This window comes from Vombatus ursinus, unplaced genomic scaffold, assembly GCF_900497805.2.
Source record: "Vombatus ursinus unplaced genomic scaffold, bare-nosed wombat genome assembly UNPS02005286.1, whole genome shotgun sequence".
Classification (NCBI taxonomy): Eukaryota; Metazoa; Chordata; class Mammalia; order Diprotodontia; family Vombatidae; genus Vombatus; species Vombatus ursinus.
This window is the reverse complement of record NW_020945064.1, coordinates 14,253,426-14,274,791: the sequence shown is the minus strand read 5'-3', so window position 1 is coordinate 14,274,791 and position 21,366 is coordinate 14,253,426. Positions and strand designations below refer to the sequence as shown.

At 45.0% G+C, this 21,366-nt stretch overlaps 2 protein-coding genes across 3 annotated transcripts in view; one reads left to right on the top strand and one right to left on the bottom strand.

Annotated features, from left to right (window-relative positions):
- Positions 1 to 7,834, top strand: part of NECAB2 (N-terminal EF-hand calcium binding protein 2) — a 52,259-nt gene extending 44,425 nt beyond the window's left edge. For both annotated transcript variants that reach the window (XM_027847661.1, XM_027847662.1), the window contains 2 exons: positions 6,209 to 6,300; positions 7,017 to 7,834. In XM_027847661.1, coding sequence (XP_027703462.1) covers positions 6,209 to 6,300; positions 7,017 to 7,045 — 121 coding nt within the window. In that variant the 3' untranslated portion in view covers positions 7,046 to 7,834. The remainder of the gene's footprint in view (positions 1 to 6,208; positions 6,301 to 7,016) is intronic.
- A 6,058-nt stretch (positions 7,835 to 13,892) lies between these two features.
- The window catches only part of SLC38A8 (solute carrier family 38 member 8), a 27,226-nt gene continuing 19,752 nt past the window's right edge, over positions 13,893 to 21,366 (bottom strand). The window contains exons 6-10 of the mRNA XM_027846330.1: positions 20,550 to 20,664; positions 19,275 to 19,422; positions 17,573 to 17,778; positions 16,147 to 16,198; positions 13,893 to 13,986 (exon numbers count right to left, since the gene is read on the bottom strand). Of these exons, the coding sequence (XP_027702131.1) occupies positions 13,893 to 13,986; positions 16,147 to 16,198; positions 17,573 to 17,778; positions 19,275 to 19,422; positions 20,550 to 20,664 (615 nt within the window). The remainder of the gene's footprint in view (positions 13,987 to 16,146; positions 16,199 to 17,572; positions 17,779 to 19,274; positions 19,423 to 20,549; positions 20,665 to 21,366) is intronic.

Genomic DNA, 21,366 nt, shown 5'->3' with positions numbered 1-21,366 from the left:
CTTTCTTTCTTTCTTTCTTTCTTTCTTTCTTTCTTTCTTTCTTTCTTTCTTTCTTCTTCCTTCCTTCCTTCTTTCCTTCCTTTCTTTCCTTCTTTCTTTCCTTCCTTCCTTCCCTGGGAGCTACTTAAGACCCATCCTGCCATCAGCACTCAGTGCACCAGTGACTCCACAGTGGAAACACTGCTCCAGGGAGGAGGGATACTTCTGTTCCTCAGAGTATCTAAGCCCTTCAGGCTTGAGAACCAGTTTCTTGAAACCGGAATGCCCTGTCCTGTTGGGAAAGATGGGTAATTACCTGAGTACAGCCTTGCCCCACAGGGATGATAGAGTCAGGGGCCTGAAGAACCTGACACTGCTCCTTCTTCACTGATGACTTCCTAGAAACCAGGAATTGTTGGTGTCTAAAGAATGTCAGTCCTCCCAGGCCCCAGGGAGGAATGGAAAGATACCCCCACATCATCCGTCTTCCTGGACGCTGCTGGGTGGCACAATAGATAAGAGTACCGGGTTTGGAGTCAGGAAGACCCAAGTTCAAAACCTGCCTCAGACATTTCCTTAGTTGTATGACCCTGGGTAAGTCCTTATCCTCTCTCAACCAGGTCTCTCATCTGGGAAATGGGGAAATAATAGCATCTACTTCACCAGTGAGATGATATATATAAAGCACTTAGCAAACCTTCTAGCTCAATAGAAATGCTAGGCATTATCCATCCTACAATCCATTAAAATATGTGGAAAAAATGAGAGGGGGAAGGTGAGAGTTTTTGGTTTTGTTTTGTTTTTTTTTAATGAACAGAGCCACTAGCTCTCTGTTGGCAATAATAGTAATCTGGTGGATAGAAAGCTGGCCAGTGGCCTCAGGAAGACCCAGGTTTGAATCCTACCTCTGTGACCTATACTGGTTGTGTGATCCTGGTAAAGTTACTTAATCTCTCACTTCCCCTAAGCAACTCTCTAAGACTAAGTTGTAGAAAAGGCACTCACCTACGACGGTAAAGGGAATTTCCTCATCTAGAAGTCCCCTGTACCAATGAAATCACAGTTCTGGTCTTTATCCCTAATAGCAATCACATTTCCTTCATGCTTTAAGGCTTACAAAGTACTTTGCTCACATCAGCCCTGCCAGGCTTTAAGTAATTAGATTTCATCAGTGTAGAACCCCTGGAATCAGGAAGGCCCGAGTCTGAATCTTTCCTCATATAGTGTGTGGCCTGGGACAAGTCACCTAACCTCTGTCTGCCTCAGTTTCCTCATCTGTTAGATGAAGATAATAATAGCACCTACCTCCCAGGATTGTTGTGAGAATAGAATGAGAGAATATTTGTAAAATGCTTTGTGAACCTTAAAGCACTATGTAAATGCTAGTGATTATTATTATTATCATTGAGCAAGTATTTTCCCCCTTTTACAGGCTCAGAGCAGTGGTGACTTACCTTGGGTCTCAGAGCTAGTAGTAGAACCACCTCTGAATGCATTTCGTCATTATTATTGCCGACAGAGAGCTAATGGCTCTGCTTATTTAAAAAAAGTCACTTACCTTCTTCCCTCTCACTTTCCCCACATATTTTAATGGATTATAGGATGGATAATGCCAATCATTTCTATAGGGCTAGAAGGTTTGCCAAGAGCTTTACATATAAGCAGGTGCTATTATTCCCCTATTTCCCAGATGAGAGACCCAGGTCTTTTGACTTTAAGCTGAGAGCTTGGTGCCAATGGTTTTCCTCCATACAAACAAATCTTGTCCCCAGTCTATCCAGCGCCATCTTAGTTAATCCAAAGGGTTTGTTCCAGAGTCTATAAGCGTTTACACAATATGCATATTGTCCTCTCTGAGGTTCAGGTTCCTCATCTGTAACTCGAGGCCGTGAGACAAGAGGGTCCCTTCAAGGTCCCTTCCCTCTGGGGGCCATGTTCAGAATCTCAGATTTCCATAGATAGAATAATCTCCAGTTGTTTTCCCTTCTCTGACAGAATCATGGACTCTCAGAGTTGCACCTGAACAAGAATCCCTCCCCCTTCAACATTCCCAATAAGTTGTTTGAAGACTTCCAGTTAAGGGGAGCCCCTTGCCTCCCGAGTCAGCCGTGGCTGCTTGGGGCTGGCTCTAACATTTCTGAGATTTCCCCTTGCATCCTTGGTTTCTCTGCAGCTTCCTTCACTGCTCTTGGTTCAGCCTTTCAGGGCCAACTTCTCTTGACCCGTCTCCCCTCCAAGTATTGGAAGGTAGCTCTCATATCTCTCCCCTCTGTCTTTTCTCCGGCCTAACCAGTTTCTTCAGCTGTTTTCCCTCCAGTCAGATCTTCTTCTTCATTTATGCCTTTCTGTGATTCTCTGCTTTTCAGTTCTGCCCCCTTCCCATTTTACAAAATATTCCTTTTAACACTGCCTCTGTGAGGTCTATCTACAAACGCCACTGTGGAGGGAGGTGCTCTCTCGCTCTCTCTAGAAGAGGCAGCAAACAGGTGAGTCCCAAAGGAGGAAAGCCAGAGACGGTCCTTGGGACCCTGCATAACAGAGAGGTGGTTCTAATATTCTCCCAGGCCTCAGAGAACTTGGTTTCCCTGAAGTCATGTCACCTGCCTTCCTCAAGTCTGAGCCAAAATAGCGTTCCCTTGGAATGGTCGAGTGGGTTCCCAGGCATCAGATATGGGCACGCCAGGAAGCCAAACCCCGAGCCCAGCGATGCACGCCGTTTGAAATGTGTGCGGCTGAGATAAGATGGGAAGCTTTAGGGGAGTCAGGGTTAAGTTAAGTATCCCTGTTGATGAAAATTTTTCTACTTGAACCTGGTACCAAATTCCCATCTTCTATTAATTCGAGTGAGATGATGAAATGAGATAAAGACATTGAAAAGCACACCGTGCTGCATGAGCATAAGTAGATTCAGGTCTTTAACTCTCCGGGAGTCTCTTACAAGGCGCTTTTTAAATGTCCCCCACAATTCAGAACCTCCAGGGGCTGTAAGTGCTGAGGAGAGACAGGCAAAACTGTCCAGAGCAAGGTCCAAGGTGGGATATGGGGCTCAGAGATGTGGTTTTGTGTTCAGGGGAGGATCAGCCAGAAAAGGGAAAGGAGCCGGAATCCAGACAGGACCTGCTCCCCACCTGTCTCAGGGTCATAGAAAGAATACCTACTGGGCTCAGGAGTCAGAAGGTCTGAGTGCTAATCCTGACCATGCTGCTTACTAACCGCCAGTTGCTTCCCCATTAGACCTCAGTTTTCTTATCTGTAAAATGAAGGGGTTAGGCTAGAATAGGGTTTCTTAATGTGTGTGTGTGTGTGTGTGTGTGTGTCCTGGCCCCTTTTGGCAATCTGGGGAAGCCTGAGGACCCCCTCTCAGAGTCATGTTTCTAAATGCATAAAATGAAATAAATGGATTACAAAAGAAACCAATAACATTGAAAAACAGTGATATAAAATATAATAGATAATGATATATTAATGTAAATATCAGAACATATTAATATAATATTATATTAGTATATAGTATTATAACACAATATTATATCATTATAATATGATATGATGTAACATAATATAATATAACAAGTTCAGAGCCCTGGTTTAGATGGTCTCTAAGAACACATGGTGGCCGCTGCTGGGGAGACGTGGCGGTTTTGGCCTGAGAGCTGCCTTCTTTGGTCCAAAAGACTTTGCTGAGATGTCTCCTACTCTGTAGAGGGACATAGTGGAAAGGACATCTTCCCCTCACACTGTCTTTAATCACAGATGGACTGTTGAGGTACAGCTGCTCCACTTTCTGGAAGAGCAAAAAGCCCAAGCCTAGATCTGGTATACAGGGCAGTTAGGTGGCGCAGTGGATAGAGTGCTAGGCCTGGAGTCAGGAAGACCTGAGTTCAAATCCAGCCTCGGACATTTCCTAGCTGTGTGACCCTGGGCAAGTCACTTTACCCTGTTTGCCTCAGTTTCCTCCTCTGTGAAAAGAGCTGGAGAAAGAAATGGCAAACCACTCCAGCATCTTTGCCAAGAAAACTCCAAATGGGGTCACAAAGAGTTAGACATGACTGAACAATAACAGCCTGATATATAACCTTCCTAGCCCCTGCACCTGAAGCCACACCTGACCCCTTATGGTCCAGCCCCCAAGAGAGATGTCAGGAGCTGTCAAAGGCTAATCAGTGGGCAACTGAAGCATCCGTGTTTGTGTGGAGGTGGGGATCACATTCTTAAACCCCATCCACCCAACCTCCTACACCTCACAGAGCTCAACGCAGAGCTTAGGATCCGCATCTCAGAAGCTGCCTAACCTCATCATTTTACAAATGAGGAAATAGGCCAGGATTAAATGACTTGTCCAGGGTCACACAGCTAGCAAGTACCAGTGATGGGAGTCTAACTCTTCCACTTTAGAGATAGGGAAACTGAGGCCCAGAGAGGGAAACCCTGAGTAAGTAGCAGAGCCCAGTTTTTGAACTCAGGTCTCCTGACTAAATATCCAGTCCCCCCCCCCACTATACCCTGCACCAGGCTGCCTCATAGTGATAAAAGGCTTCTGGAGAGATTTGTAAAAATGAGGACTCTAAAATTAAAATTAAATATTAAAATTAGGAATAAATTAAGTTAAAATTAGTACTCTTAAGATGGAGGATGGATGTTGAATTCTACAGTGGACCTGTGTTATTATGAGGGTAGGCACTCTCTCCTCTGATGCAGATGACTACTGATTCATACCTTTTCATCCTACCAGATTCTAGTCCAGTTCTTACGGACAACTCTCCATGGAGGTTCCACCAATGTGTTGGATGGAGGCCTCCTCCTCCAGCTCTTGTGAGGGTTCACAAACACCAGCACTGCATTTGGGTTGCTCAGCCAGCATCCCTCTCTTTCACCATCTGGCTGGCCCACTCTTCTGGTCAGATGCATCTGACACCATTGCCCCCAGTCGGCAGCTTCTTCACATCTACCCCATGTCTTCCATGCAAAGCCTTGGGGCTCTGGGTCTTCTGAGATCATAGTGTTTCACCACCCACAGCCATATGACCTCACCAGATGAATATCGGTGTTGAAATGATGGGCTCTGCTGACCAGGAGCAGCTGAGGGTCACTGGAGGGACCATGCACATTCTTGAATGCAATCCAGCCCCACTGACCTCTTCTTATACAATCCCCTTTTTCCATCTGCACATGTGACCTGAACAACTAACTGCATGTTGTAATTTGGGTAATGTGAGTCAGGGCAGGCACTAAGTATTTAAAAGCCAGCAAAGAGGAGTAGAGCCCTTTAAATGAATGCTATTTGCTGAGCACTAGTGGGGCAAGCTATGTGGTGCCATAGTGCACATAGCACTGGGCTTGGAATCAGGAAGCCTCATCTTCATGAGTTCAAATTCAGCCTCAGATACTAGCTGTGTGATCCTAGGCAAGTCATTTAATCCTGTTTGCCTCAGTTTCCTCATCTGTAAAATGAGCTGGAGAAGAAAATGGCGATCTATTCCAGAATCTTGGCCAAGAAAATCCCAAAAGGGGTAGCCAAGAGTGGGAAATGACTGAACAGCCAGGTGCTATGCATAAGAACTGTGGTCTCTCCTCAATTCTGGCGGAAGAGATCAGAGGAACCCGGATAAAAAGACCACTAAATTATAAGAGACAAGTGAACAAAGCAGCTATCCACCTAAGTGCCATGCAACAGCTGAAGGGTCTGTCTGGGGCTGAAGTGGTCAGGGAATTCTGTGAAATGGGATGGAAAGGAGGACCACAGACCTAGGTCCTCCCATGGGGCTGGAAGGAATGCTCTAGCTGAGAGACAGACAGATGGAGAGAGAAAGACAGAGAGGGAGGGAGAAAGAGAGGGAGGGAGGGAGAAACAAAGAGGTAAGGAAAAGGGGGAAGACAGGGAGGGAGAGACAAAAGGAGAGAAAGATAGAGAGGAAAAATAGAAATGGCTTAGGATTGGGAATTAGGAGCCTTGGGTTTTGACCCTAATGAGCTGCATGACCTTTGGTAAATCATTTTCACTCTCTGAGTGTCAGTTCCTATGTCTGCAAAATAAGGAGAATATTTGGAACTCCTTCTAACTCTAGTATTCAGGGATCCTAGCCATAGGTGACCCTTGGATTTCCAGGCCCCTTCCTGGAAGTGTTATTCAGGACTCCTGATCCTTGGATCCATATAAAGGGTGTTAAAAAGTGTGAAAAAGCTAAACTACATCCCTCCTCTTCTCCCCCAATCTCTACTTGGGTTTCAGGCACCTGCAAAGCCCGATCTGCAAAGCCTTCCGGCATGTGAAGGTGGATACACTGACCCAGCCCGAAGCTGTCTCCAGCATCCCAGTGCCAGGTAAATGCTTGGACCACAAAGAATACCAGGGGTCTCCAGAGGATTGAAATGGTGCCAAGAGGACAGTTGGACCTGAGGAGGGGGCTTTGGAAGGGGAGAGCGTGGCTTGGACTGTCCATTGAAAACATCATTAATGTAGCTGTGGTCTTTCACACACAGCAATATAGATGAGGAAAATGAAAAAAAAAATGACAATCACAGGAACATGTTCATTCAAAGACTAGGGGGAAAGCTGAGAAATCTTTGCAGAAAGGGGATTGATTTCACCTCTGAGCTTTCCTGCCCTGAGCACTCAGATTTCTGAATTTGTAGAAAACCCTTTTAAAAAATCAGAACTATAGATCAGTGAGGCTGTTCTCAAACTCTGGTCCTCTGCATCTGCCTTGGGACAAGTGATACTGGGTGTGTGTGTGGGATGAGAGCATCACTGTCACTTTGTGGCAGACGTGTCTCCCTTCTTGGCAGACAGATAAGTATTTTAAAAGGGGTCTTCTGGAGGTGATGCCTTGGTCCCCAAATGAGGGACCCCAATGTTAAGATTCTCAGGCATGATCCTCATTGATGGAAGGTCCTGTGGGAGTGGGGCAAAATGACCTCAAAAAGGTTCCTTCCAAGTTATAAATTTTGATGAACTTTCACTTTTCCCTGGGGGCAGTGAGCAAGAGGATGCCGCCATTCAAATGTCACGCTTTCTCACCTTTTTATTCCCTTTGTAGCTGCTTGGTGCACACTGAATCAAGACTGATGCCGCCCTCCTAACGACTCAGAATGTCAGGCCAGAGACTTGGCCACTCATTATAAAGAACTGTGTGTCTTTTCTAAGAACCTTGTTATAAATGCTGTCTTTTCAATACACTTCTAAACAGGAATGTATTCTCTTGTTGTTTGAAGTGAAGGAAAAAAAATCCCTCCCTGTACCCAGTACCCATCATTATACTGTACCCTGGGGCTCCCCTCTCCCTGTTACTGTCAGAGTATTTGAGGCTGTTTCCTTTAAGGCCAGCTAAAGTTTGGGGCCTTGAAGGAGGCAGAACCAACCAAGATCTTTGTAGATCAAGAAGCACAATCCTCCCCCTGACAGTACACCTCTCAGCAGCAGCCGCCCCTCTGAGCACCCACCATTGGCCCAGTTACAAAGCAGCTACATCCCAATCAGCCCCATGAGGTCCCCTTACTTCCCAGCTTCCTACAGCCACAACCCATCCTTCTCTCTTTCTCTTCTGCTTTCTACCCAGGCTTCCACCACCCCTCAATGCCCATGATTCATTCCCTTAACTTTAAAAACCATGCATGATCACTCAGCCTTTGTGTACTTTCTCAGGCTGCCCTCCCAGCCTCGGCTCCCTAACAGATCCATTTATATATTTATTTATTGGTGTGCTATTTTCCCCTTTGGTATCTGAGACTACAGTAGGGTCACGGGCCCTTTAGGCTGCTAACTAGCTATCCTCTGCCCTTACGGTAGTGCTGGTGGATATGATTATTCTTCTCCCCTTAGGAGCCTCAAGCCTCTAGATTTAAACTGTAGAACTTTGCAAAATGTCAGTACGGTATTTTAGCCAATGTAAACAGTTTACTATTAGGTGAGAAATAAACTCTGATTGAGGAACAGCTATGGAGTATGTGTTTTTCCTTCCTGACCCCGGTGGCCCTCCCAACATCTCATCCCTTAGCATTTTACCATAAATATGGGTTTTCTAATGTGGGCTGAGATGGTTGATCACATGGCAAGAAAACATATAGAACAGTCGTTTGATGGGAAGAACACTCCATTTACAGTCTAAAGACTTGGATTCAAATCTGGACTCTGGGTGACTTGGGACACATCTGACCTCTCTTATGTCTCAGTTTCCTCATCTGCAAAATGATAGGGTCAGGCTAGGTCTGTAGACCTACTCCAAATCCTGTGAACATGAGAGATGGGGGACTACATATGCAGAAGGAGACAGGGATATATTTTGCTTGATTATACATATTTATTACAATGATTTGGGGGGAGTGATGGGAAGAAGAAGGAATAAATGTTTGTTCATTGAAAAAAAATAATTAACAAACAAATTCTACACAAGTACTGAAGACCTCATTGCCATTCCACCTGCTGTTTTCTCCTTCACTCCTTTTATGAGGAGATGGATCTTTTCCCCAGAGGGAGTAGAAGCCCACTGAGGGCAGGGACTGTTTCCTGTTCCTCTTTGTTTCCTTAGCACCTAGGAGACTGCCTGGCTCCAGCAGGTTTTTAATAAATGCTTATTGATTCAAACACTTGCCCAGGGCTTGGTAAGGAGGAAGTTCTCCCAACTCCAGCCATTGTATAACTTCAGACAAGGTGTCTGCAGAGCTCTGTTCTCTTGAAGATAAAAGGGCTCTGACATCTGAGCACATCCTTTCACCTTGGACAGCCAACACACTAAGCTTTGGTCAGGCTTCCTAATGTGATAGGGTTGTAGCACCTAAGTGGTGGACTGCTAAAGCATGGGGAAACCCAGAAAGGCTGTCAGAGATTCAGGTCCCAGTTCTGCCACTAAATTCACTGGGTTGTGTTGTTCAAGTCACTCACATCCCTGGGCCTCAGTTTTTTCCATCTGTAAAATGGATATTTTGGATGAAAAAAAAAACCTCTAAGCTCTAAATCCTTTGATACTCTGACTATCGAATATCCCTTGTAGCGCTAACATTTTATGGCTCTAAACACTTTCTGTCCTGATGGCTCTCAACCCACAAATAGCACCAACTACAAAAAAGCATCCCTAGCTTTCACCTGCTGAATAATTTCTTCTTTAGGGGCCATATCTCAAAGCAGACTGAGGCCAAGTCAGGAAAACAAACAAACAAAAAAAATTACCCACCACTTTCAGCATCATGTTCTCCAACAGGACAATATATGACACTGAAGACAGTATGGCATAATAGAAAATCAGTCAGTCAACAAGCATTTATTAAGTACCTACTATATGCCAGTCACGATGCTAAGTTCTGGAGATACAAAGAAAGGGGGGGGGAGGGTGGACTCAGTTGCTATCGCCAAGAAACTCACATTCTAACGAGGGAGATAGTGCACAAATAACTAGGCATGTAGAAGATAGAGTAGATGGAAGGTGATCTGAGAGGGGAAGGTACTAGAAGTTGCCAGACTTTGGAGTCAGGAAAATAGAGGTTTGAATCCCACCCCAGACATTTACTAGTTGTGTGGACCCCCTCCCACTCCCCATCCAACACAAATCACTTAACCTCCTGAGCCTCAGTTCGCTCATCTGTAAAATAAGCATAGTGCCGCATAGGATTGTGGCGATGTGCAGACTCTAAATCTATTATTATATCGGTGTGTGAGTCAGACCAAAGCAAAAGGTGGACGCACCTAAGCTGACTGCAGCCGTGCATCGCCGCAGTGACGAGCAGCACCAGGGCCGTGATCCTGAGCGAGTCAGTCAATAACAGCCGACTGTACTTGCTTTTGCTATCAATACACCGCGGAAGGAAGACGCTCTCCTCCGACCAAAGCCCGAAGTTAATGCTTGAGACGGCAAGGAGGCTATGCCAATACTTGGGGAAGAAAGGATAATGAGCAGCGTGGGAGGACAAGAGAAAAGCTGGGCTTCAGATCGAATGCATTTCTTAATGGAATCGCCCAGACCCTTTTCAAATAAAGGAGCGCTTCAGGTTTTTGCTTGAGCGGTTTCAGGACAGATGGATTTTTCCAATTAAGCAAATTCTCTGTCATTCATAGTCACATCTCCTTTCATGCCCAGGGGACTTTAGGTCTTGAAGTCCCCCCACCCCACCCCCAATCCAAATACAAGAAGTCCCTCCTTCATAAAGGGTATAATATTTAAGCACTTGCAGCGATGAAGAATTCATTCGTCTGTTTGGTTGTTGGATTGCCCCAGTGAGAGTTTTCTCCCGTAGGTAAAGATCTGCCTTCCTGGTCCTAGCTCAGCCCTCTGAAACTGTAGCCTGTTTGCCCTCTGAGAGGCAGAATGGCCCAGTGATTTAGAAGTCCAGAGACCCGGGTTCTAGTTGCAAATTGGAACACTGTGCGACCATGGACAAATCATTTTTCCTTATCTGTAAAATGAGAGGGTGGGACCAGATTGTCTCCAACATTGCCTCCTAGCTCTGACATTCCATCATTCTACATAACCTCCTTCCAAATGGGTGAAGGCAGCTGCCAGATTCCCCCTAAGTCCTTTCTTTAAGTTATAAGCCTTCCTGGTTCCTCCAACCATTCTTCACGTGCCATGGTTTCACGACCCCTGTTGAAGACCCACAAAATGTGGTTCCTAGAACTCGATAAAATGTCTCAGCTGTAGTCTCTGTCCCATCGAGATCTGGGAATTATCAAATAACGCTTCTTAAAATCGCCTTCATTCCTTTGGGCCACCATGATATGGCACCTGGACTCCTACTGAACTTGTGGTCAGCCTCAGAAGCTTGAGGCAAGACATAGAATAGCGGAAAGAGCACTAGCCTTAGAATCAGTAGACCTGAATTCAAAACCTGACTCTGACCCTTCCTAGTTGTGAGACAAGTCCTCATACTTCCGTGCTTTGATTTGCTTATCTTTCAAATAGGGATCAAAATACTTGTACAACACACTTTAGAGTTGTTGAGAGTAAATAGTGTTTTAAAAATCTCAAAACAAATTAGAGGTGTATTGTCATCAGGGAGAGGTATTGCACCTGTGATTTCATTGGTCTGGGGAACTCCCAGGTGAGAAAGCTCCCTCTATTAATGCTAGCCACGGACCTTGTCTGCAGCTTATAGACTTGAGGGAATAGCATGGAGCACTCAGACATAAAGTCATTCTCCCAGGGTCACACAGCCAATATGTGCCAGAGGCACTAGAACCCAAATCTTCCTGCCTCTGAAGTCAGTTCTCCGCCTCCATGGCCCTGGATGCCCCTTATTAACAAGTGAAGTTATTGTCACTAACTAATAAAACCCTCAGGGGTAGGTGAACTAACAAGCCAGGGCTCCCCATTCTATATTTATACACTGGCTTGTTTTTCTAAGACTTCAGTGTAGGATTTGACATTTCTTTGTTAAATTTTCCCCTCCTGATTTAGCTCGTTGCTTTCACCAACTTTTGAATCCTGATTCTGTCATCTACTATGTTCGTGTTCCAGCTGCAAATCTGACAAACACGTGCCTTTGCCCTTCATCTAAATCCATGATTTTGAAATGCTGGACAAGACTAGGCTAAGGAGATAGTAAGGTTCGGTGGAAAGACCATTGGCTTTGGAGTCAAGGGATGTGGATTCAAATGTCACCTCTGATGTGACCTTGGACAAATCTCTTAAGTTCTCTGGGCTTGGTTCCTCAGCAGTTAAAAGAGTGGGTTGGACCCAATAGCACCTGAAGTGCCTTCCAGATTGAAATCTATGATCTTACAGTCCCAAGTATCATCACCCTTCCTGCTGACATCAGTAAGTTAAATTCTTTGGACCTCCCCTACTCTATATTTCATAACCCCCTGTTTCAGGGTTAGGCATCCCTGCTCCTTGCCAAGACCAACACTTCTACTTGGACTCTTGATCCCATCTTCTCTTATTGCCTCATCAGATGAGTCTTCCTGACTCCAGGCCCCACATTCTATCCATTGCACCACCTAGCTGCCCTCCCCTATCATTACCCCCTTCCAGTTCTAGAACAATAATGAAATCAACACAGCTAACACTCCTGGAAATGTCCCCTTCCTACCTTGCTTCTACTCATCAGTCTGATCAGTCAGTCAATAAATATATATTAAGCACCGACTATGTGCCAGGCACAATGCTAACTTTCCAAACAAAATGCCCCTCCCTGATCACCAATCACCAACAGTATGGGTTGTCTCCCTCCATGAAAATGTAAGCTCCTTGAGGGCAGGGGCTATCTTTGTTTTTGTCTTTGTATTCCAGTGCTTAAAAAATACATTTTCATTTATTCAACACTGTTAACCACCCTCTCCTGGATACTCTCTCTTCTCTGGGTTTTTGAGATGTTGCTATTCTTGGTTCTCCTCTGATCTGTTCAACTGCTTCTTCTTAATCTCCTTTGCTAGATCATCTATATCCTGCCCTCTAACTGTGGGTGCTCTGTCCTGGGCCTTCTTATCTCTCTCTCTGTCTCTCTGTCTCTGTCTCTGTCTCTGTCTCTCCATATATTCTTACTTGGTGACTTCATCAACTCCCACGGACTCAGTTATCTTGCTATGTATAACACCCGAATCTATGTATCCAGCCCTCATCTTCTCCTAAACTTCCTTTCTTCATCATCATCTACCTCCTGGACACTTCAAATTAGAGGACCCGTAGGCATCTCAAACTCACCAGATCTGAAACTCATTATTGATTCCTCCCAAACCCACCCCTGTTCTCCCTCTTCCTTCTTTTTTTCAAAGACACCACCATTTTTCTGGTCTTCCAGGTTCACAACCTTGGAATCATCTTCTTCTTACCCTCTCTCCAGTCTCCCTCATATCCAATAAGTTGCCAAATCTCTTCAGTTCTATCATGAGAAGAACTTTCATGTGCATTCCCTTCCATCCAATCCCAGTCACCCCTCCCTAATCTTCCCCTACACACACACATGCACACACACACACGCATATACACACACACACCCTGACCCCATCTATTACAGTAGGTAAGTCTTATCACTTTCCTCTCCTGCTCAACAAATTCTGGTGCCTTCCTGTTACCTCTAGAATCAAAAGCAAATGCTTCTGTTTGACATTTAAAGCCTTTCACAACCTGCCTCCCACCTCAGCTGCCACCTCCTATGGAAAGTCTTTCCTCATCCCCCAAGCTATTGGCGTCTCCTCTGAAATGACCTTTTATTTAGTCTGTATGTAGATATTTTCGTACATGTTGTCCTGCTCCCTGGTCCCCAATAAAATGTAAGTTCCTTAAGGACAGAGTAGTTTCATTCTTGTCTTTACATTCTCTGTGCCTAGTTCACAGTGGACACTTACTAAATGCTTGCTAATTGGTTACAAGTAAAAGGAAGAAACCTCATTTCTTGCTTTTATGCCCTAGCTCACAGGCTTCTGGGGTATGTGTGGATGTGGGTGTAGGTGTATATAAGCATATACACATATGATAGGGTGTGTATATATATGTATATATATATATATAAAATACCTTTTTATATAAAAAGGTGCTCAAAAAACTAATACTAGCTACCTTCTCATATAATATTTCACTGTAACTAAGGTTACAGGTCTCATATAAGTTTCACTGTAACTAAGGTTGCAGGTCAGTGTTATGAGAAGTCCTGCCAAGGTAAAAAGTGGGACAGCCCAGGGACATCTTTCTGCTTAAGGAGAAAACCAGAAAATAGCCATATGAATGTCTGGTGTCCAATGCAAGGGTGGGGGGGGGAGTGGATCTAGAAACCATTGAATTAGCTGTATTTATATATGTATATATGTATGCATATACACACATGTGCACACCTACACACATGCTCTTAAGCAAAGTGGACACATGAGAAGGTACCCGGAGCCAGGTCAGTCTCAGCCAGTGTCCATAGCTTCTTGAATTGTCCATGAGGGATCCTTTCTGCTCAGCTTTTTCCAGACTCCACATTCATATCCAGCTCAGAACAGACCCTCAGAACAGATCTAAGATGGCAGAGCTGGTGCTCTGCCCAAAGATAAAGGCTCCAGCCAAGATGGAGACCACACCCCAGAAGATCAAGCAGGTCCTGGGGAATTGAGGAAGGAAAACAAAGAAAAAAATAACCATTAAGTTCTTTCTTGGCATTTTCATAGAAACAAGAGGGGCTGAAAAAAAATCATTTCAATGCATGGGGATGAATGCAGACATCTCTCGAGTACCGTGGCAATGAGAGCGTCAGGTCTATGAAAAATTAAATTGCAGGCAATAAGAACTCAGGCCTTTAGCCTTATTTTTTTTCTTCCCCGAATCACCAAAGCAACTATCAAGGGTGAGGGAGGGGAGAAGTTGGTTTGGAGCTCAGCTCCCTTTCTTTTTCTCTGCTCAGACTCTAGTGAGAGGGAGAACAGGAAGATGTGGAAAGAGCCTGGATTTGGAGTCAGGATCTATATTTGAATTCCCTGCTCTTGCGGCTCCTTCAGCAAGTCACTTTCTTTCTCTGTGCCTCAGTTTCCTCAAAATGAAGTAGAACTAGATGATCTGTTACATGTAACATTCTTTCAGAGGAGGAAGTGCTAATAATAGCAGTAATAGGCAATACTAGTCTGCTTGTCAGATTCAGGTTTCCTTGGAAAGGTGGGGTCGTACAGTGATTGGCCGAGAAGTCAGAAGACCTGAATTCAGCACCTGCTTTTAATGCTCACTACCTGTGCAATTTGGGGAAAATCACTTAGCATCCCCTGGCCTCAATTTCTTCAACAATGCAATGGGGAGAAGACCTCTGAGGTCCCCTCCATCCCTAGATCTGTGATGCCATAATATTTATGTGCTGGGTGCACAAAATTTAATTAAAAAAAAATAAGCATCATGAAAACCTGGTAGAAGAAAAACCTCTAGGGGCAGCTAGGTGGCACAGTGGATAGAGCTCTGGTCTTGGAGTCAGGAAGACCTGAGTTCAAATCCAGCCTCAGACACTTGACACTTACTAGCTGTATGACCCTGGGCAAGTCACATAACTCCAATTGCCTAAGCAAAAAAAAAAAAAGAAAGAAAGAAAAGAAAAAGAAAAACCTCACAGCCTCACAGGATGTCAACAATACAAACACCTGTCAGGTACGTTGTAGACGGCATGCTTGTTCTTGTAGGGGGTGGACTCTAGCTCACCGCCTCATTTTACAGATGAGGAAACTGAGGCAAACAGGGTGAAGTGACTTACCCAAGGTCACCCAGCTAGTTAGTGTCTGATGCTGGATTTGAATGCAGGTCCTCCTGACTCCACAGTGTACTTTGTGTGAAGGCCCCCATTGAAGAGGAAACCCGCCATCCCCTGAAGAAGCCCCTTCTACCTTGGGGGCAGCTCTAATGTTTAGGAGGGTCTTCCTTCCAACAAGTCTAGACCTGGCTCTTTGCAGGCCCTTTTTTTTAGACTGGATAAGCCAGGTTTCATGTGATTTAAGAAGGTAGGACCTCAGGGTCTCCTGTGGTACAATGTTGAAGCCTTTGTCATCTCTCACATACATGTTGCACAATCCAATTTGAACCCTTATTGGATGTTTACTATCTGTGCTTGGAACGGCAGGAAATATGAAGATATAAAACAATTCCTTTCCTCAAGGAGCTTCTACCCTATTAGAGGACACACTCTTAGAGGCTGGTGAAATGGGTAATGTGCTGGGCTTGAGACCTGAATTCAAATCCTGCCTCAGACGCTTACTAGCTAGGTGACCCTGAGCAAGTCATTTCACTCGCCTCCCTCAGCCTCAGTTTCCTTACCAGTAAAGGGAAGGGCTTGGATGCCATAGCTCCTATGGTCTCTTCCAGCTCTGCAGCTATGAACCTATACTATATGTACACAGATACATAGAATACAAAATAGAATAAAATGGGGACAAAAGGAGAAACGCCAGCAAAATGCACCAGAAAAATCTGAAGGAGAGAGATTTGATTGGGGGATGGGAAGGAGGGAAAGGGAAGGGTTTTATGGAAAGCTTTATGGAGGAGATGACAGGTAAGCTAAGCTTTGAAAGAGAAGGACTGTTCACCTGAGGAGAGAATGCACTCCAGGTGTGGACCATGGCATGGGTGAATGCCTGGTGGTAAAAAGAAGAGGAGCAATCATCGCCCTGAGTGTCCCAATCCATAAAAAGAGAGGGTTTAGATGACGGGATCTCTAAGATCCAAGATTCGATTTATGGTTGAAGTCATGACAGTGGAGGAGGGCAAACTTACTCCGCTGAGTGAAACTCACCTGATCCTTGGGCCCAGGTCCTCCATGTGCACTGCGCAAATGAGACACAGCCCTGCCGACAAAACGCAAACATGGGGGGCAGATGTCAGATCCTTAAATGCTCCATGAGACTTCTCAAAGTGGGCTTTTTCGCCCTCATGCCTGGTCTACCATCTAACTCCCTCCACTGTGACCTTCACCAACCTTTCCAGATCTCAACCTCCCTCCTCCTTCAAGCGAGGAAATTGGACTAGACCATCTCCAAGTTCCCTTCTAGCTTTATAATTCTATGATTCTGAGGCCTTAATATTGAAGCTAATTAATCTTGTTTCAAGAGCCCAAATTAGTGCGTCTAAATTTAGGAATCATGGAGACACAAAATGCTTAGAGGAGTAAGGTTACTTTAAACAGCTAGTTAAAATCCAAAAGCAATCTCCTGCTACCACCCGCAGATGGTGAGTGCATAATCAAAGGCCAAATTTCATTCCCAGACACTTCCGACTTCCTGATTCCCTCTTCCACTCTGATTCTTTTTCTCTTACAATCTTTTCCAGCAATCTACTGAGAAGCCATCTGACTGCTTTCTGTTACCCCCTGGGAAAAGTACTCTGTGTGCAAGTATAGAGGATGCAGATAGGCTATCCTTCAAGGCCATTAGCAAGTAGGCAGGTTTGGGTGGAATGGAGATCTACAAAGGGGAAGTAATGCTAAATCAGTCTGGAAAGATAGTTTGGAACCAGATTGTAAATGGCTTTAAATGTCAAGTACTTTCACCGAGGACCAGCTAGATTCAAGGCCTTGTACTAAGCCTCCTACCTTTTCTGAGGCTGATGGACTAACGTGATCTTGGGCTTGGGAGAGAGGCATGGGGGTACCTTCCAGTTCTGAGACCCTATGGTAACTGCTATTTCTTTAGGATTTTTCTCTAATTTTGGGTTCTATTCAGTTTGCTAGCTAAGCCCAACACCCATCATAGTATCTGTTTCTATGTTTAATGATGATATATAGTAGCAGACTTCTCCAATTCAGTGTCTTAACTTTTATTTCATATTTACTAAAAGCTTTTGGCCTCTATTGATTTACCATCAATATATTTTAAGAAGTCGGTCAACTCTTTATTCTCTGTGCTGATGGATTATGGGGAAAATCAGACGTGGCTCCAGGAACCTTTATTACAATCATATCATCATTTATGAAAATGAAAGTTTTCTTAGGAAGTTTTCCAGATCCTTCAATGAAGCTTTAAGTTTAGGTTGGAAGCCTTGACATGACTTGGAGAAGTAGCTGGCAGGAGCTGGACATTGTTTGGCTTTGAGAAGGATTCCCCAGTTCCTAATGGAGTCCTTGAAGTCAGCCTAGCGTGTCCTCCCCTCTTCCCCCAGAGACCCGAGTCTTCAGAAGCAAAGCAAGACTACGGATAAAACCTTTGGAAAGAGGAGATGCTCACCTGGGAAGATGAAGATGAAGAAGGCACTGATGCCCCCAATGACCACAATGACTTCCCCGATGTCTGGCACAAGCAGAGCTAACAGAAGCGTGGTGGCTACCCACAGGCCTGTCAGCGGCATTCGGACCCAGGTTCCTGAAGGGTCTGCACACCTTCCACAGCCCCAGACACTGGAGCAGCTCAGCCAGAAGTCCTGGATCACTGACCTGGGAAAAGTCAGTCAATAAACATTTATTAAGTGCCTGGCATTGCACTAAGTGATGGAGATGTGAAGAAAGGCAAAACAATCCCTGCTTGTGAGGAGCTCACAATCTCGTAATTGAATCTAATGAAGCATCCCACTCCTTGGATGGTGCCAACCTTTGGCAACCTTTGTTGGCTTATCCCTTCTTCGTGAGATAGGGTGTGTTTCTTTTCACACAGACGCCTAAGGGACTTCTATGCCATTCCTTTTCTCCCAGGTAGCCCTAGCATTTGCTAGTGCCCTCCTTCCCTAATAACCTCAGATTTAGGCACTGTGGTATTGAGAATAAGGTGGTGGACCTGGTATCAGGAAGACCTGAGTTCAAATCCTGCCTCTGACATTGATTAGCTTTGCGACCTGTAAAATGAGGAAGCTGAACTGGAGGGAGGCACCCCCAAGATCCTCCCAGCTCTAAATCAATGATCTGACATTTTTTTTTTAACAAGACGGGATCCATGCCTAGAGAACCAGTGAATAAACATTTGAATTGAGTCATAACCTCCTCATGTCTCTGCATAATATTATGATATAGTAGAGTTGCATTTGGTGGTGTAGTATCGGGGGGTCTCTTCCAGCCCCAAATCTTACAGGTCATCTCATCCAACCTTGCCTTTTACATGTGAGGAAACTTATATAGCTCAGAAAGTTAAAGCCATTTACCCAAAGTCACACAGCTAGTATATGTCAGAGCCATGATTCGAACCCATATCATCACCATCATTACAGCTACCATTTATACAGCACCTACTACGTGCCAGGCACTGTGTAAGTGCTTTACAAATGTTACCTTATTTGACCCTTGCAACAAACCTGGGAGGGAGGTGCTATTGCTATTCCCAGTTTACAGATGAGGAAACTGAGGCAGGCAGAGGTTAAGTGACTTGTCCAGGGTCACACAGCTAGTAAGTGTCTGAGGCTGGATTTGAATTCAAGTCTTCCTGACTCCAGGTCTAGAACTCTAACCATTGCACTGCCACCAGGTGCCTCTACACACACATTTTACCCTGAACCAGACTAAGCTCCATGAGAGTAGGAACTACTTTAGATCTTAACTTTAGGTCTACCCTAGCTATACCCAGTGTGTGCTTTATAAAGAAGACTTAAAAGAGTGGACAGTAAGTATCTTGGCTAAGGTAGAATGACTGATGTAAGACAGAGCCAGGATTCAATTGTCCTTTTGACTGCAAACATCAGGATTTTAACACATAATTCACCATTAAGCTCTGTGATAAAGGTTATAAGTGCATATAGTAGGTGTTCAATAAATACTTTTTGGCCGTAGTGATCCTGCCGGGCTGAAATTCTTTAAACTAATAATCCAAAGCAGGGTGCCCTGAGTAGACGGGTCCCAGGGGACAGAGATGGTACTTTCCTATCCCTCAGCTGGAATACGGGGTCTCTTTTCTACCATAGGAGTGACCTCGGGCCCTAATCCAAGTAACTGACAAACTCTGTCACCTGCCCAGGAAGAGCGAAATCGGGTAGACGGTCACAATCGAGACACCGAAGAGGAAGCGGGCAATGATGACCACGGTGTCATTGCCTGGGTAGGACATCAGCACATCAGCAGAAACATTATCTCCAAAAGTCAGAAAGCCATAGAGCCCTGTAAAGTTCCAAGGGATTTCAAATCAGGAAGGATTAGATAAATCTTACCTCACTTTGGCTTAGAATCCACAGACAGGACCTGATTGCCCCATAGGCTCAGATAAATCCCTTAACATCTTGGAAGATATTTTTCTAAGTCACAAGGTCTAATGGGAGCTCAGAAGCGTCTCTACTGAAATTAAAGTTTCTGAGCCTCAGAACAGACACATTCATAGCTGCTAACTTAATAAGGAGATAGAGAGTGGGTTAAGAGGAGGGAAGAGTGAGAGTCAGGGGGCCTTCTATGATCTGAGAGAAAGTAGATATGTGTAAAGGTGCCAGGCTGACCCACATGCAAGACCTCTCAGAGGTCATAGCTTAGGGGAGCCTGAGTTACTGCATGCTGAGGACGACTGGCAGGCCCGATGGAGTAGCTCAGCCACTGCTACATGGGCAGGAGGTAGCAGAGATTCTAAGGAGCAGTTTGAGGATCTTGAACAGACAAGACCTGAGTTTGGGCCCCGACATCTTCAGCAGCAGGATTCCAGCTTTGCTATGTTAGTAAATTGTATGCTTGTAATTTCTCCCACTCTGTAGCCCTCAGTTTCTCCATCTATGAAACTAAGGGGTTGATTTTTCTCAGAGGTCCCTTCCAGTTCTCAATCTTGGGATCCAAAAGTCAGATTTCCTAGAGAGTTGGGGCGGTGTCTTATATTTATATAACATTATGAGTAGAGAGCTCAATGCCAAGCCTCCCGGTGCCCCAACGTCCACAGAGTGATAACATTATCAGGCAGTTCTAAAGACCGCCACACAAGTTGCCAGTCTTTACTGGCAGAGAGGAGTTCTCTCCCTGATCAGGTCACAGGTCTGGACCAAAAAGCCAACACCCAACTCACAAAGTCCTCTGCAAAGTTGGAGCCAAGGCTTACTCGGATTTTTTCGTTTCAGTTTTATTCCACCCATTTTAAAGATACAGATACTCATTTTTCTCTCCCCACTCTCAGAGGAGTAAAGTAACTCACTGACCCAGGTCACATAGGTAGTTAATAGCCAGGCTACATGCAGTGGCCTCAGGGCCCCCTCCCCAGTATCAAAGGTTGATGGAGAAAGGGGCTGCTTCTCCAATTTCAGGTGGGCCTTTACCTGTCAGGGAATAAATGAGGCAGCAGGCTAGCATGGCAGCCATTGATACCACAGTCCAATGGGAGAGGTTTTGGTTGTACATGCTGCAGTAGATAGATACACTAGCTTCATGGCACTGAAAAACAGAGGAAGTCGTTGAGCACCCCCACACCACCCATGGGGCCCACCTCGGGAATCATGGGGACTACAGGTCTCTGACCCAAGCACAGAATATAAGCATAGAACTATATATAAGCACAGCATCAAGCCTGCAGCCTCTACCCTGAGAAGGAGTCCAGGAACAGGGCATTCTTGGCTTCCCCCGAAGACTTGTGCAGCCTCACTTTCCCTGGGGATGCCAGATGGCCTGTGTGTGAAGTGCCCCATGCTCAGCCTGTGGGCAGATGAAAACTATTCTATCAACCAGTCAGTGCACAAGGATTTATTAAGCATTTATGAGCCTGGGTCTCTGCCTCCCAGCCTTAGAGCCTTTCAATTTCTTCTCCCTCATCCCCTAGCAGTCACAAACCTAGAACTGGAAGGAACCTTAGACGTCGTTGAATGCAAACCCCTCCTCTTAGAGGCTTATAGTCAGAAATTAAAAAGTGCTTGTCTCCTTCCTCCCTCCCTCTCTCTTTCCCTGCTTTCTTTTCTTCCTCCATCTTTTCTTTTTCCTGTCTCTCTTTCACCCTTTCTTCCTTCCATTTTTTTCTTCCTTCCTCCCTCTCTCTCTCTTTTCCTTCTTTTCTTCTTTCCCACCTCTCTCTTTCCCTTCTTCTTTCCTTCCTCCTTTCTCTTTCCTTTTCTTTCCTTATTCCCTCTCTCCTTCCCTCCCTCC